We start from the raw sequence: 15,288 nt of genomic DNA, 5'->3' as shown, positions 1-15,288 counted from the left end.
TCTGAATAAAATGCTCATCTATGTCAGAAATAATACATTAGCTAAATTAATGAACTCAATGATCTATTTCACACGCAAACCATGAACAGTTAAAAGAATTGGCTTCTAAGACCCTTTGTATTAATGTAAAATTTATAAGGAAGACCCTCTGGTGGTCAGATTCGGTTATTGTATACATTAGAGTGTTTGTTTACAAGTTGTTGTGTTGATAGACAAGCAATATGTCAAGGACCAAGGGAGTATTCCTAGGGCCAGTCGTGCTCGACTGTTATATTTCCATAGTCTGTAGCCTCACTCATGCAAAAGCCTCCAATCCCACCACAGGGATTTTGGTGACAAGGACTACTATTCCCACTGATAGACAAATGCCCTGGAAACCCAAGAGCGACATTGAGGAGCTACTTAAAGAATTTGTGTAGACTCTGGAATAGTTGGCATATAGCAGGAGAGGTGGAAGCCTCCTAGAATCTCGCACTAGGCTTCTGGTGGATCTTAGATGTAGGAGCTCCTGTGCCACTATGTGACGAATTCCCTACCCAAAGGCAGGGAAGGTCCACAGGGTAGGAACCCTCAATTTAGTTATCGCCCAAGAGCATAAGGGGTAACATCATGGAACATCCTAATCTGACTTCGATGAAGTGGAAAGGTATTGAAGTGGATTGAGAGGCCGAAGAGACCCTTGAGACCAAACCTCAATCGAAATGACCAACTTGAAGAAGTCTACGTGATGGCAGATTTGGTCTCTTGGGAGAGTGTAAAGACCACTACTGAAGGCCCTGCATGGTTCAGATCTGAAGTCCCTTGTCCGAGACATCAAATAATGCTAAGGGAAGGGAGTTTCTTGTGGCAAAAGGGAGTGAAACCTTGAAATTATGGAAAGGATCGAATAAGGCTTATCCTCTTGCTGATCGAAACGCCAAGTAGGAAAACTTCTTATTGGAGCAGCCATATTATCTTGTTATGTGATTGGTCCTCCGATGAGGAATATCTACAAGGTCAATGTAGCCAAAAAAATAACCTAGAGATCATAGGTCGGAACTAATGCTTCGGGTTAGCATGCAAAGAACAAGGCCGACCCTGACCTAGTCGGAGGTCAGGAGGTTGGGTTGCGTGCTGATTGGAAGATGAGCGATTGATGTGTCGACCTCACTAGGTTGAAGGTCGGGGATTAGGTGGTTTGAAGAAAGCTAAGTTACAAGCTCCAGGTTTGGTCGACCCTGACTAGTTTGGAGGTCGAGAGGGCGAGAGTCGGGATGTGAGGTCGCATTGTGATGTAGGGAGATGCGTATGTCCCGACCATCCACTCACTTGTTGATTAGATGAGCCCATGGTGATGCGTCGTGTGGCAGTGTGATATTGGTGACTGTCATTCTATGTGTGAGGAAATATATTCAAATGAATGAAAAGAAAAAAAACTGAGGGTGCGACCCCCCTAATTTTGTTCCCATGACCGGACAATGGGGACCGAATTCAACAATAACGACTCTCCTAACTTTGTAAGGTAAGGGGGTATGTTACACTCAACTACTGTTGGTTGCAACAAAAACACATCGTCTATTTCCATTGGTGATATTTTATCTCCTATAAAATAGCTTCAAAATTTTAGTTCACAAATTCATCAAAACAATTTATTCCATTATGTTACAAGCATATCCTAGCGATTTCATTATTTTTGTTTATTGATGTGCTCCTTAGTTTGACCAATGAGGAACAAGTATTCATCGTTGTCCAAGTAACCCAGGTCTCTTGTGGTCAAATGGATCTAAGGCCACCTGAGTTTGTAAGGGAATTTCATCCTTGGGAGTAGGTTTCCCCATCCTCTGGAATTGATCACATCAACTGGTGTATCTTCTTTCATCTTTGTGGAGAGTGGGCCAGTAGTAGCTAACTTGTAGAACCTTGATAGTTGTCCTCTTAGAAGAAAAGTGACCTCCACAAGGCCCATCATGGCAAGCTAAGAGGATTTCAAATACATCCTCTTCCCTTACACATCTCCTCAAGATTTGATAACCTCCCAACTTGAAGATATTTCCCCCAATCCAAGTGAAAGGGGAACTCTTCCTTACAATTCTTCTCTTCTCCCTGGATGAAAGATTTGGAGGAAAATCTATAGCAACTAGGTAGTTAGCTATGTCAGAAAGCCATGGAGAGAGAAATGAATAGAAAATAAGTGTTCATATGGTAGTTTATCATCAACCATCCCTTCCTCACCTGTAGGCAAAGAAAGTTTAGACAATAATTTTGCAAACCACATTTTCTTTACTTGGCTTATCAATGATAGTTATATCAAATTGTTGTAATAAAAGAAACCATCTAATAATTCTAGCAGTCACATTAGTATTGTTCATTAATTACTTGATAACTGCATGGTTAGTATGCATAAAGGTTTAATATCTAGTGATGTAGTGTTTGAACTTATTCAAAGAGTGGAAAACAACTAGGAGTTCCTTCTCAGTTATAGTGTAATTCAATTCAGCCTTAGACAATTTTTTGCTAATGAAGTAAATAGCATAAGGAAACTTGTCATCTATCTAGCCTAGGGTTGCTCCTACATCTTTTTAAAATGCATTAGCATGGATGTGTAAAGGAAGAGCCCAATTTGGGCCTCCAAGTATGGGTGCAGTAGTCAATTTGTCTTTCAAGATCTCTAGGGCCTCCTAGAAACTATATGACCAACAAAATTCAGAGTCCTTGGCCAACAATCCAAAAAATGGTGAGGCTACTTTGCCAAAGTATTTGATAAACCACGTATAATATCCAGCCAAGCCCAATAAGCTCCTAACATCCCTCTACTTTTGAGGAGTAGGGACCCTTTTTATGATGGTAATTTTATTTTGGTCCACTTTTATTCCCTATTGAGATATTGAATGGCCTAGGACAGTCCCTGCATTCATCAAGAATTCACACTTCTCAGGACTAAGCGAGATGTTCATTTCAATGCATTTCTTTAGGACTTTCCCAAGGTTAGAGAAAACCTCAAGGAAGTCACACCCGTAGGGAGTGAAATCATCCATGTAGAGCTCCACAAAGTCATGGACTAGCTTAGCAAAGATGCTCAAAACTACCCTTTAAAAAGTGGCAGGGGCATTACATAATCAAAAAGGAAGGACCGTATAAGAAAATGTACCCCAAGGACATGTGAATGTAGTTTTATCTTATTCCTCTGGGCTGATCTGGATCTGATTGTAACCACTAAACCCATCCAGGAAAGAGAAGAACTTCTTCCCTGCAAGACCATCCAAGACTTGATCAATGAAAGGTAGAGGGAAATGGTCCTTTTTAGTGGCTTTGTTCAGTTCTTTATAATCCACACAGATCCTCCATTTTCCATTTTTCTTTGGAACCAAGACTAGAGGAGACACCCACTCACTATCTGAGATGGGGTAAATGAACCCTGCATCCAACAATTTATGCAATTCTTCCTTTACTATGTCTTTTAGGGTTGGGTTCATCCTCCTCTGAGGTTGGAACACTGCTTTGCATCCTTCCTTGATGTATATGTGATGAGTACACACTAAAGGATTTACTCCCTTAATTTCTCTATAGCTCCAGGCAAAGGCATCTAAGTTCTCTCTCAACATCTCACACAACTTCTCTTCTTGATTAGCTGAGAGAGAGGGGTTTATCTTCAAGGTTTTAGATGGACCAAATTTTACAATTTTAACATGTGCAGGACTTGGATCCACGAGACATAACTCAGTCCAAGGATTACGCTTAGATTCCTTCACAAGGTAATCAAGCGGCATCGTGTTGGGGGACTCGTTCTGGATGATTTGGTCAATGAGGTCATCTTCATTAGGTTCCCCCCTCCTATAATAACATCTGGGGAACAAATTGGATGGTATGTGGTATGATACACTTCATCTTCCTCCTCCTCTTCCAACCATAGTGGTAAGTCATTCTCGAGGGATGCTTGAGCAGGAGGGTACAATACCAATTGCTTGGACAAATGCCCATTCTTAATGGTCATGTTTCCAACTCTACAACTTATGTAAGCATCAATAGTGGCTAGCCATGGTCTTCCAAGGATGAGAGGATAGCCATTGAATTTGGTTTTGGGATGGAGAAATAAGAACTCAGCAGGATACTCCCAGGAATCAATAGAGACCATTACATCCTCAACAACTCCCTTAGGAGCCATTGTGGACATATCTGCAAGTTGCAACACTGTTGTGGTCTTTCTCAAAGATCCTTGGAGGTTTATCTTGAGCATAGTTTCCTTATTCATCACATTGATGGAAACCCCAAGATTAAGCAAGGTGTAGGAGATAATGATGCCATCAATATGCACATCTACCACAGGAATTCTATGGTCTAGATACTTGTGGAAAACCACTCTCCCTAGCATTAGATGAGACAATTGACCAATGACATTAATGGTAGGGGTGTCTTTCTTTCTCCTCCTAGGATGTTTGAAACATTTCTCCTTTATAAGCTTTTTGTAGATGGGAACACCCTTGATAGCTTGGAAGAGTGGGATTTTAACACACAAAATTTTCAATCATCCTAGAAGTTCAGTCTCTTATAGGATGTGCTCATTAGAATGGATCAATATTTCAAGAAAAGTAGGTGGATTGGCTTTAGGAACACTCTCTTCCTTTTCCTCTTCAATATCCTCAGGTGGAGATGGAGGTTAGTTATCTAGGAGAACTCTTCTAGAACTAAGGTTGATTTCTTGAATATCCACATCATAGGCATGGTAATATGTCTCTACACTATAGACCTATTGTGCTTGCTTGTTTTTCAGGTTTGGATTTGGTTGAGAAGGCACCTGGGGTTGCTTAGGTGGAGCAGGATGAATGAGATGTGGTTGATATGGAGGTGAGCAATAAAGTAGGGGGTTGGTTGAATTGAGGCCTCCAACCTTGTGATGGGGGATTCCACTGAGGATATGTAAAAGAATATGATTGAAATGGTTGATTGGCAGGTTGGGGTGGATATTGAGATGCATAAGGCCAAGGAGAAGGTGTGGACCATGAAGGATGAGTAGGAGAATACCAAGGGGGCAAGGGTGCATTCTAGTTGAGATGATAATAGGAATATGATGCAACTTGCATGCCCTGCTGGTATGGCCGAGGTCCTTTAGGCCTCCTTTGATTAGTGTAACTGAGTTGTTCAGCCCCACCTTCTACCCCTTGTTATACAAAATCCAATCCAGGAAAGGAAGGGCACTTATCTATGGAATGATTGTACTCACAGACTGAGAAAATCTCTATAACATTTAATGGACATTCATTTCTGGGGTGCCTTCTAGTGCATTTAGGGAAAAAGCTAGCTAAGGCTCTCTATGATTCCTCTTGCTTCCTCTTGACCTGTATGGTGTCTATTTGCAAAGAAAAGGTGTGAAACATTTCCATTTTAAAGTCCTCCAACATGTTTCCAATTTCATTCTTGATAGATGTGTTAGAGGAAGAGGAGCTGGTCAGAGCTTGACTAGACATACCCTTCTTCCTAGCAACCTGATAATGGTTTTTGAATACTATCTTGATGTTGTCATAGGATAACAGATAAATTTCCCCTCCAGAAAACATGTTTAGGGTTTCTAGTATGTCCTTCCTGATTCCTCTAAGAAGGAATAACTTGAGTGATTCAGGATCAAGGTTGCAGCTGGCCCTTCCTCATAGTCTTCCAGGGATTCATCTAGTCCAAGAGTCATCCTAAATATTTCCTCTTTGGTGTCCTTGGACCTGCAATAGTCCCTATACTTGTTGTTAAAGTATTACTGCATTTGAGACCAGGTAATGATGCTATCCCTAGGTAGACCCATGAACCATCCGAGGGCTGCATCCTTAAGGGTGGATGGGAATAACTTCAACTTCTGGTCATCAGAGGTGTAATCATAAGTTCTACACACAACAACAAACTCAAACAAAAAGGTATCAAGGTCCTCTGAGGTTAAGCCATAGAAGTGAGGAAGGGCAGAAGGCTTATATTTTTCATCCTAACATCTCCATTAGTTTCTTTGATGGGAAAAGTACCCTCATTTATGTTTTTAGCCATGGTGTGGGTATGTGGAATGGTTTCTTCTTCTTCTTCCCTAATAGGCTCTTCAAATATCTCAGATTGTTCACCTAAGGGGTCCTCTAACTCCCCTGTAGTCAGAGATGGAAGTTGACAGTCACCGAAGAAGAGTGAAGGTTGACTATTTGATGGTGTGGGGGTATTTGGCAAGAATTTCCCTAAAGTGTCTCTACTCCTACGAGGCATGAAAGAGACTTTTTTTCTTTTTATGTGTTTTTCAAAATCAAATGCAAAACAGAAAGGAAATCAAGAATAACATCTACCTACTGAATGCAAAACATAAAGAAAACAATAAATTACATCTACCTAGACACCTCCTCGATAATGGCGCCAAAAAGTGATGAGCCCTAGTATTGGAACAAGAGTGTTGCAACTCCCAAAGCTACCAACTTTACTTTATCAACTCGAGGTTTCGTAATATAATCTTCTGACTTACACAAAAAAAAAAAAAAAACCTCGAGGTTTCGTACAAAGTTAGAGGTGACAATGTTGTATACACAGTAGATGCATCCTTATACTCATGCCACCCTCAACTGGGTCACTTGATCATTAGGCTTCCAGACTATCCTTATACTAAACTGAAAGGACTCTAAGTACTTGAAAGTAGAATTTAAAGGCTAGTCCTAGTGCGGAGAAATTAAATGCTTTTCAACTCAGAAAATGAAAGCTGACAACTTCTAAATGCTATGAAATGACACAGATCTTATGCTAATTTTCATAAAGGAAACTATGCTAACTTGCACTCAATCATCTAACTATCAGGGTTGCTTGAAAGCAAAATATTATTCTACCATTCCATAATTCAAGAATGCATGCATTGACTATCTAATTCACATTTGCAGAGTAAATAAAGTTCTAATTGTTAAATTCAAAAATAAAATAACTAATGTTATCTGATCTTGTAGGAAGGAAAAAGGAGTGAAAGGATTGATCTAGGTGGCACTTCTGGTCATGGAGTACAAGCTTAGGGGTGGAACTGCTCCTAAACTAGGCTAGGCTATCATTGCAGGTCAAAACAGGGTCAAAACTAGCTCCTACAGGTGAGCTACGGGATGTTGCTATAGGATGTCCTGTACTACTATAGGATATCCTGAAACGCTACAGGAAGTTGGTTGAAAGGGTTTGGAGTGTAAAAATGGTGACATGAAGGGTTGGAAGGGTGTATGAAAACTAGGGATAGTGTGGGGAAGGTGATATTCACCCTTGGCCATTCCCAGTACTTCTAGAAGGCCCGGTTTGGCTAAGATGGCTTGCTCACGGTGACATGAAAAAAAAGGTTTAGAACATGGGTTGACATGCATCAACATAAGGGGGAGAGGAACTAGATGGAACTGGTGGAAATGATACTTGCCTGCAGATCAACAATCCTAGCATAACACCTGCACTTATTACTTTTCATTTGCAAATTTTTTTATGTCCACATGGAAAAGATGAATTGAATTTGGAAAAGCTACTTGAACTGCTGCTAAGAACTTGATTGATGAACTAAAATGTCTTCTAATCTACAACAATCAGGAGAAGAAAAATAACAAGTGTAACTCTTTCCAAGAAATCACAAGAAATGATCTAACTAATGCTACAACTTGATTTATGCAATTGACAAGAAATCAAACTTTGTTTTTGGTCTATGAGAGTGGGGTCCCCTAATCATGATCCCATGAGGAAGATGAGATAGGGGTCACCGTCACAATATTTTTGATGTATTTTACTCTATTGCACTGCAACAACTAATTTATCCTCTCAGCTAATGGAAGTAAGAATAAGCCAACAACTTAATCAATATTTTAAGCTACAAGATACATGAATAAACTGCAACAACTAATCAACATTCTACCCTAAGAGTATATATACAAGAGAGGAACTTCTGCTACTAGAATTTGGCCCTAACCCAAGAGCCTCAGCCCTCTGAGTCAACTCAGTGCTAGATCAAAACAAAACTTCTCATTATCATTCAAAAAGTGGAAAATACATCATAACAATAACAACCAAATGTGCTTAAGCTTAATGGCCTCTTGGATACAATAAAATTTTGAATCCTAATGAGTCTCTTAGTTGGTTTATGTATACAAAAATAGAGCTACCAACAACTCCCTAGAAAATAGGGATATTTTCCTCCCTAACTCGAGAATAGGTGAATCTAACTCTTCCTTGACTTGCACTGGCTTGACTACCAATGAACTTGGCATACTTGGCTGCCAATGACACTGAATTGATGAGATAGAGCGTGGGATCGTCGACTGATTTGAGGAATTAAAGAGGTGGACCATCTCCTAAAATCTCTCTTGCTTGTCTACTTCGAGTTCCTGCACACAAATCATCTCAAAAGTTCTCCGATTCTCGCATTTACACACATTAGACCACATGACATAATAACACATATTTACTCCTCACACTAAGCATAATATAACAAAATTTGTAGATAAATGTGAGAGAAAGATAATTTAATAAGATGGAGGATTGTGACCCATATAATATACCTATTGATGGGCCTCATTACAGAGATTGTAGCTTCAGTTATGAGCCATAGAAGAGGCCTTGGAAAAGTTGAAGCACAATGAGGGCTTAACAAAGCCATCATCACCTAATTCATAATCAACAACTGAGGTAAATAATGTTGATCGTTATTCAGTTTCATTTTCACATGATGTTATTTCTGTTGGAATCCTTGAGTTACCCATTTCAGGAACTGGCTCGAAACTCCTTACCAAGATGGGATATAGAGAAGGAGAATTCTCGAAGGTAGAAGAAGCTTCCAAGGAATTGTTGAAACCTTTGAGGAAAGAGGATGATTGGAACACATCACAATCCTCCCATGATAGTGCACATTGCAGAGGAAGAGCTAAGACAAGCTCTCCTCTCCATAATTGCACTAGAAACAACGAGGAGATGTATAAAATTTATTAGTATTATAAAGTTCATTTTGATTACAATCATATTGTTAATTATGAATACAAATCATGGCATAGAAAATCATGAAGTTTTTGTGGTTTGCATAACCATGTGGTTGCTGAGTGCTGGAAGAGAATGGCAACAAGAAAGTGGACGAGGCATGAAAGGCCTTCTCCACATTAGGGAAGGAAGTGTGAAAATTCCAGAACTGGAATCCTGTTGCAGCAATTGAAAATTATTCTCCTAATTGTTAATTAAATTTAACAGTTTATTTACTGTTTCCTACAAAAAATATTGAATAACTCACGCTGCAATCTACACAAATAAACCTGCGAAAGAATAAACACTAGAAGAAATGCTAGCACACACACATAAAATAACATAGTTAATTTTGGACCAATGTCCTTGGAACAACCCAACTTGGGAAAACTAGTACAACAACTGAGGGTTTTATTATTAAGAAGCAATGAAATAATCTGAATACAGCTGAATGACGAAACTAGAAATCCTACAGAGAAAAATTGGCAAGAAAAATCTAGTGAGGAATTTTCCTCACTCCATAGGTAAATTCGAGCTTTGACCTTAGTTCAAATTGAGTCATCCAAACTGGCTTTGCACAACTACAACGTCACCCTAGGGTAGTCACTTCTCCACCAGTTCGAACCAACTTCTCCTCAAGTCGTCTGGTATGATACTCTCTGGGAAAATGTCTCTCCTGGCCTTCATAACCTCTGGCCAACTTCTAGCACTGGAACTCATATTTTCCCAGAAGAATCAAAACTTCCTCTAGAGGCTAGTGCATTTCTCTACGTCAGCCTCTCTATGGCTCCTCTACCTCTATGAAAATGCACTCACTGGATCTGGAATCCTTCCTTGGGATTCATTGTGTCTGCCCATCTCTCATTGATTCGATCTCACTGGGTCTCTCTCTGACAACTAACTATTGCTACTCTGGAAATCGATTTGCTCATGAAATCGAACTACTCGAGTGCATTCTCCAAGTTCCCATCGACTTCTTCTTAAAATACTTTGTTGGGACTCCAACCTCAAAGATTAAATATTAATCGATGGTTAAAATTAACTTCAAGTTGATTCGTGTGAGTTTATAGATCATTCACACCTTGACTTAATTAATTATGATTAAATAACCATATTCCCTAAGTTTAGACTTAGAAAATATTTAAAAACTAGCTAATAATCTAGTTAAGTAATTTCTAGGCAGAATTTCCAAAAACGATTTATGGGTTTCAGAGATATCATGTATTCTAGTGTCTCCACAAAATTTCATGGCTATAACACATCCGATGCTATAAAAAATAACACTATCTCTTAGCGAGGAATGCGTTCTAGTGCTATTGCACATTGTGCAGTAGCACCCTTTCTTTGCATCATCTCCTGTCACGTTGCTGATGTCTGGCTGCTGCTTCAACCCAACCACTATTTAACTTTGATAATCTTGCATTTGTATTTTTGCTGACCCTGCTAAATTGTTGCCAACATTGCATCTGTACTGCAACTCTCTCTCATATTTTGTTGTGGCAACTGCAACTGAGAAGCGTCCTAAATAATGAATCATTTCTTATCAGTATGATGCATCTATCACCCGAGTCTCTGACTGTTGCTAGTATTTGCCTTATGCCAACTGCACTGCTGCCAAATCTGCACTACGCTTCCCAACATCTCACAATTGCTAGTACACAACTCTCACTCAACCTCTGACTGCATCAACTGCCACTGATCCATCCTTTCTACCGAATATTGTGGGCTCCCGTAGCAAGGTATTTATCCATGAGGTGGACCTCCTCGAGGATCCTACCCATCTACAACAATCTGGGGCTACAACACCAAATCTCCCCACCTCACTCCTGGAGGTATGTCTGCAAACATGGTGAAGTCATCCTCAAGCCTCGAGGAAATCCTATCAATCTCTATTGATGTTTCCTACTAGTCCTACTTCTTCTCCTTGTCCTTCTTCCTGAGAGGACACTGGGTATTGTAGTGACCAAGATCACCACATCTGAAGCACTTGACCTTTGACAGGTCCTTCTTCTTTCTTCTTTGTCCCCCCTGCCCCTAATTGTGACCCTTTGATGCGAGGGTCGCATTCTGCTCCTCCTTCACCTGCTTTGATCCAATGCTACTCTTGATGGAGCTATTCAATAGAGCTTGTCTCAACTCCCCCTGCTATAAATCAACCCACATCTTGTCCCACCTTGGCAAGGTATTTCTTCCCAAAATACTTTGGACGAATACTTGCTACTCCTCGGAGAAATTGTTTAGTGCCAATCGCACTAGCTTTGTGGGTTGAGGCATTTCCACAACAACTAACAATTGGTCCCGGACCTCCTAAATCCCAATGAGGAAGGATTCTATGGCTTCCCCCTTCTGCATTCGGATGAGCCTCAACTTCTCCTCTATGTACATCTTCTGCTGCTCAGAAGTTCCCTGGTACATCATGGAAAGTGTATACCACATCTCTTTGGTCATTCCCTTGGCCGCTATATGTGATACAACATGATCCCTAACTATTTCTAGGATCAACCTCTTTTCCCATGCCATATCCTTTATGTACTCCTTCAGTTGATCTGCATCCCGGGGCACTGCTACCACTGCATCAATATATGGCTTCAAGCCATATTCATTTAGAAGGAAGGACATCCTTGCCTTCCAAATGACATAGTTGGAAGCTCCATCAAACCTATCTTGATCGTGAGGTCTAGTAGTGGCTATCTCAACAAATGTCAAAAATCTCCTCTTCCCTTCTGCTCAGCTATTCACATTCCCTTCTGGAGTGAAAAATTCTTCTCACAACAACTGCTAATCTGCAAGGAAATATGAACTTCTTGGGACCAAAAGTTCCCTCGGGAAAATTTTCCCTCAGTGTGTCCTCTTCTTCCTTCTACAAATTACAATGTCCAACTAGAGATATGCTCTATGAAAATATCGAGCTGCTCCCTCTACCTCTAGAATATGTTCGATCGAGAGATATTGATTTTTTATGCTCCTCACTCAGAAAAATCGAATATCCTCTAGTAACTTGGCCTCTTGGAAAAGTGATTGCGCTACCCTCTAGGGTTTCGATCTGCTACCCACACTAAACAATGAAACTCCTTTTGTCTCCACTAATGAACTCTCCAGTTGATCAATTGTGCTCTGATACCATGTAAAAAATCCACAATTGGAATCCTGTTGCAACAACTGGAAATTATTCTCGTAATTGTTAATTAAATTTAAAAATTTATTTATTTTTTCCTACAACAAATATTGAATAACTCACACTGCAATCTACACAAATAAAGTTACGGAAGAATAAACATTGGAATAAATGCTAGCACACACACATAAAATAACACAATTATTTTTAGACCAATGTCCCCGAAAAACCCAACTTGGGAAAATCAGTGCAACAATTGAGGGTTGTATTATAAAGCAACAATGAAATAATTTGAGTACAACTCGATGCCAAAACTAGAAATCCTATAGAGAAAAATTGGCAAGAAAAACCTAGTGAGGAAATTTCCTCACTCCATAGGAAAATATAGGCTCTGACCTTAGCTCAAATTGAGTCGTCTAAACTGACTCTACGCAGCTACTACGTCACCCTAGCACAGTCAATGTTGCACTTAGTTCAAACTAGCTTCTCCTTAAGCCATTTGATCTTCTTCTATTTGGGAAAACATCTCTCCTGGACTCCGGAACCTTTGCCCAACTTCTGGCACTAAAACTCGTCTTTCCCTAGAAGAATCGAAAGTTCCTCTAGAGGCTACTGTGTTGTTATACGTCAACCTCTCTGTGGCTCCTATACCTCTCTGAAAATGCACTCACCTGATCTAGAATCCTTCCTCCAACTTCATTGTCTCCGCCCCTCTTTCAATGATTCAATCTCACTGACTCTCTCTCCAGAAACTAAATGTTGCTACTCTGGAAATCGATTTTCTCTTGAAATTGAACTGCTCGAGTGTATTCTTCAAGGGCCCATCAACTTCTTCTTATAATCTTCTGTTGGGACTCCAACAACTAAGGTTGAATCGTAATTGATGGCTAGGATTAACTTAAATTCGATTCATGTGAGTTTCTAGATTATTCATGACTTGAATTAATTAATTATGATTAATTAACCATATTCCCTAAGTTTAGACATAAGAAATATTTAAAAACTGGCTAATAATCTAATTAAGTCAATTCTAGGTCAAATTTCCATAAACGATTTATGGGTTTTGGAAATCTCCTATATTCTAGCATCTCCATAAAATTTCATGGCTAGAGCATGTAACAACCCTTGTGAAAATTCCATGTAATAAAAATTAATAAAAGAGAAATAATAACCACGGTTGATGGGACACTTATTCCACTTTGAATGTTCAGAAAAAACATAGTGATTGGGATCACCAGTGGTAAATTAATGGCTAAGGAAATTGGCAAAGGCAATGTGGAAAAGGATTTGGAAAGGCAAAATGGCATTTTGGCACATTTATTTATGAAAATAATGGAAATTAGGAGAAAAGGGAGGTGAAAAGTCACAATGAGAATTGAATATTGGTAGGGAAGTTATCATTAAATTCTCCAAACCAACCAAAATACACTTAATTGATTAAAAATTATATATATATATATATATATATATATATGTATATGTATATGTATATGTATATGTATATGTATATGTATATGTATATGTATATGTATATGGATATATGTATATATGTATATATATATATATAGATAGATATATACTCTAACAATATTGTAATTTATTATTGTTTAAAATGCACATTTGAATGTATGAATAAATTCAACACCTAAAAGAATCAAGAGAGGTTGAAACTTCACAAAAACAATTTAAACATATAGTTGTTTACTAGATTTTTAGGAAAATGCTTGAAAAATGACCATTTTCTCTATTAGTTAAACTAATCATTTTGAGAAAACTATCTAAATATTTTCTTTAGTCTAAAGAGCTCCAGTCAAGGCCAGCAAGAAAATTTTCAGAGTTGACTTCTGAAGCAAGGCCTCAAGTCTTTTGGCATATCTGGCCATGGCAATGGCTAGTTTGAAATTAAGTCCAACATTCCTGGGACCTCATTGTGTGCCAACAAAGAACACCCAATCCTTTCAAAAGGTTTTGGTGCTAGTTACAGTTAGTCACGAGGTAGAAAATCGTGAAAAAAGAGATCTTCGACTTCAGTCCGATAAAACTATCTGCAATTGTTGAGAGAATTAGAGCACATTACAAGAATGGAGTGAATCTGCAGTGGAATTGAAGCTCCCATCACAAACATCTCTCAAGATTCTTCCAAGCTCATTCACTTCACGTTATGCAGATAATGAGCCAAGAAAAGGTGCAGATGTCATTGTAGAGCTTTAGAGCAGGAGGGTGTTGAAGATGTCTTTTCCTACCCTGGAGTTGCATCTATGGAAATTCACCAAGCACTTATTCGATCCAAGATCATCAAAAATGTCCTTTGTTGTCATGAGCAAGGAGAAGTATTTGCAGCAGAGGGGTATGCCAGGTCTACTGGAAAGGTTGGTGTTTGCATTGCAACTTCTGGTCGTGGTGCCACCAACCTGGTAAGTGGTATTGCAGATGCATTAATTGACAGCATTCCTTTGGTTGCTATTACTGGTCAGGTGCCTCGGAGAATGATAGGCACAGATGCCTTTCAAGAAACTCCAGTTGTGGAGGTGACTAAGTCTATCACAAAACACAATTACTTGATCATGGATGTTAATGTTATTCCTCGAGTCACCAGAGAGGCTAATATAAAATCATATTCTTTATTTACTCTTATTGTGTTCCAATCTGATTTTAGATCCAAACCACGCAATTTCGCTATCTCATAATTATTTTTAAATCTAATGGACTCCTAGTCTGATTTCAAGATTTTAATCGGTAATGAAAGGTTAAGTCAAATCAACAATATGATATTTTGATTAATCTCCTATATCCGCTTATGAAAATAAGTTATAAATTATGAAATGAAATCACATGGAAGCAACCCCCCACTTGGCCGACACCATCAAAAAACTATAGTGATAATGCCATTATCACCACTGGAGTGGATCAACATCAGATGTGGTCTGCTCAGTGGTTTAAATATGACCGACCCCGCCAGTGGCTGACTTCAGGGGGTCTTGGTGCCATGGGCTTTGGTTTTCCTGCAACAGTGGGAGCAGCTGTTGGAAATCCTGGAGTGACTATGGTTGATATTGATGGGAATGGTAGTTTTATAAAGAATGTTCAAAAATTAGAAATCAACACCTAAGTATGGTTCCCAATGGGAATATCGTTTTATAAGGCAAACATACCTAAAACATGTCAACCAGTTTTAGTGAACCAACCAATACCTACAATTTTGGAGAACTGCCCACTGTTCACCC

General features: G+C 39.2%; 1 protein-coding gene across 1 annotated transcript; it reads left to right on the top strand.

Annotated features, from left to right (window-relative positions):
- Nucleotides 1–14,322: 14,322 nt before the first annotated feature.
- Nucleotides 14,323–14,751, top strand: LOC149145512 (acetolactate synthase 2, chloroplastic-like). Its single transcript, XM_089452482.1, has one exon. The coding sequence runs from the start codon at nucleotides 14,323–14,325 to the stop codon at nucleotides 14,749–14,751; it is 429 nt and encodes a 142-aa protein (XP_089308608.1).
- Nucleotides 14,752–15,288: the final 537 nt, after the last annotated feature.

Source organism: Pinus tabuliformis, chromosome X, assembly GCF_031772625.1.
Source record: "Pinus tabuliformis cultivar Carrire ecotype Pingquan chromosome X, CPIR1, whole genome shotgun sequence".
NCBI lineage: Eukaryota > Viridiplantae > Streptophyta > Pinopsida > Pinales > Pinaceae > Pinus > Pinus tabuliformis.
This window is presented reverse-complemented; position numbering and strand designations above follow the sequence as displayed.

Excerpts from the sequence above, each read along its gene's own strand:
- LOC149145512 (XM_089452482.1), top strand. The coding sequence starts at position 14,323 with ATGGAAATTCACCAAGCACTTATTCGATCCAAGATCATCAAAAATGTC.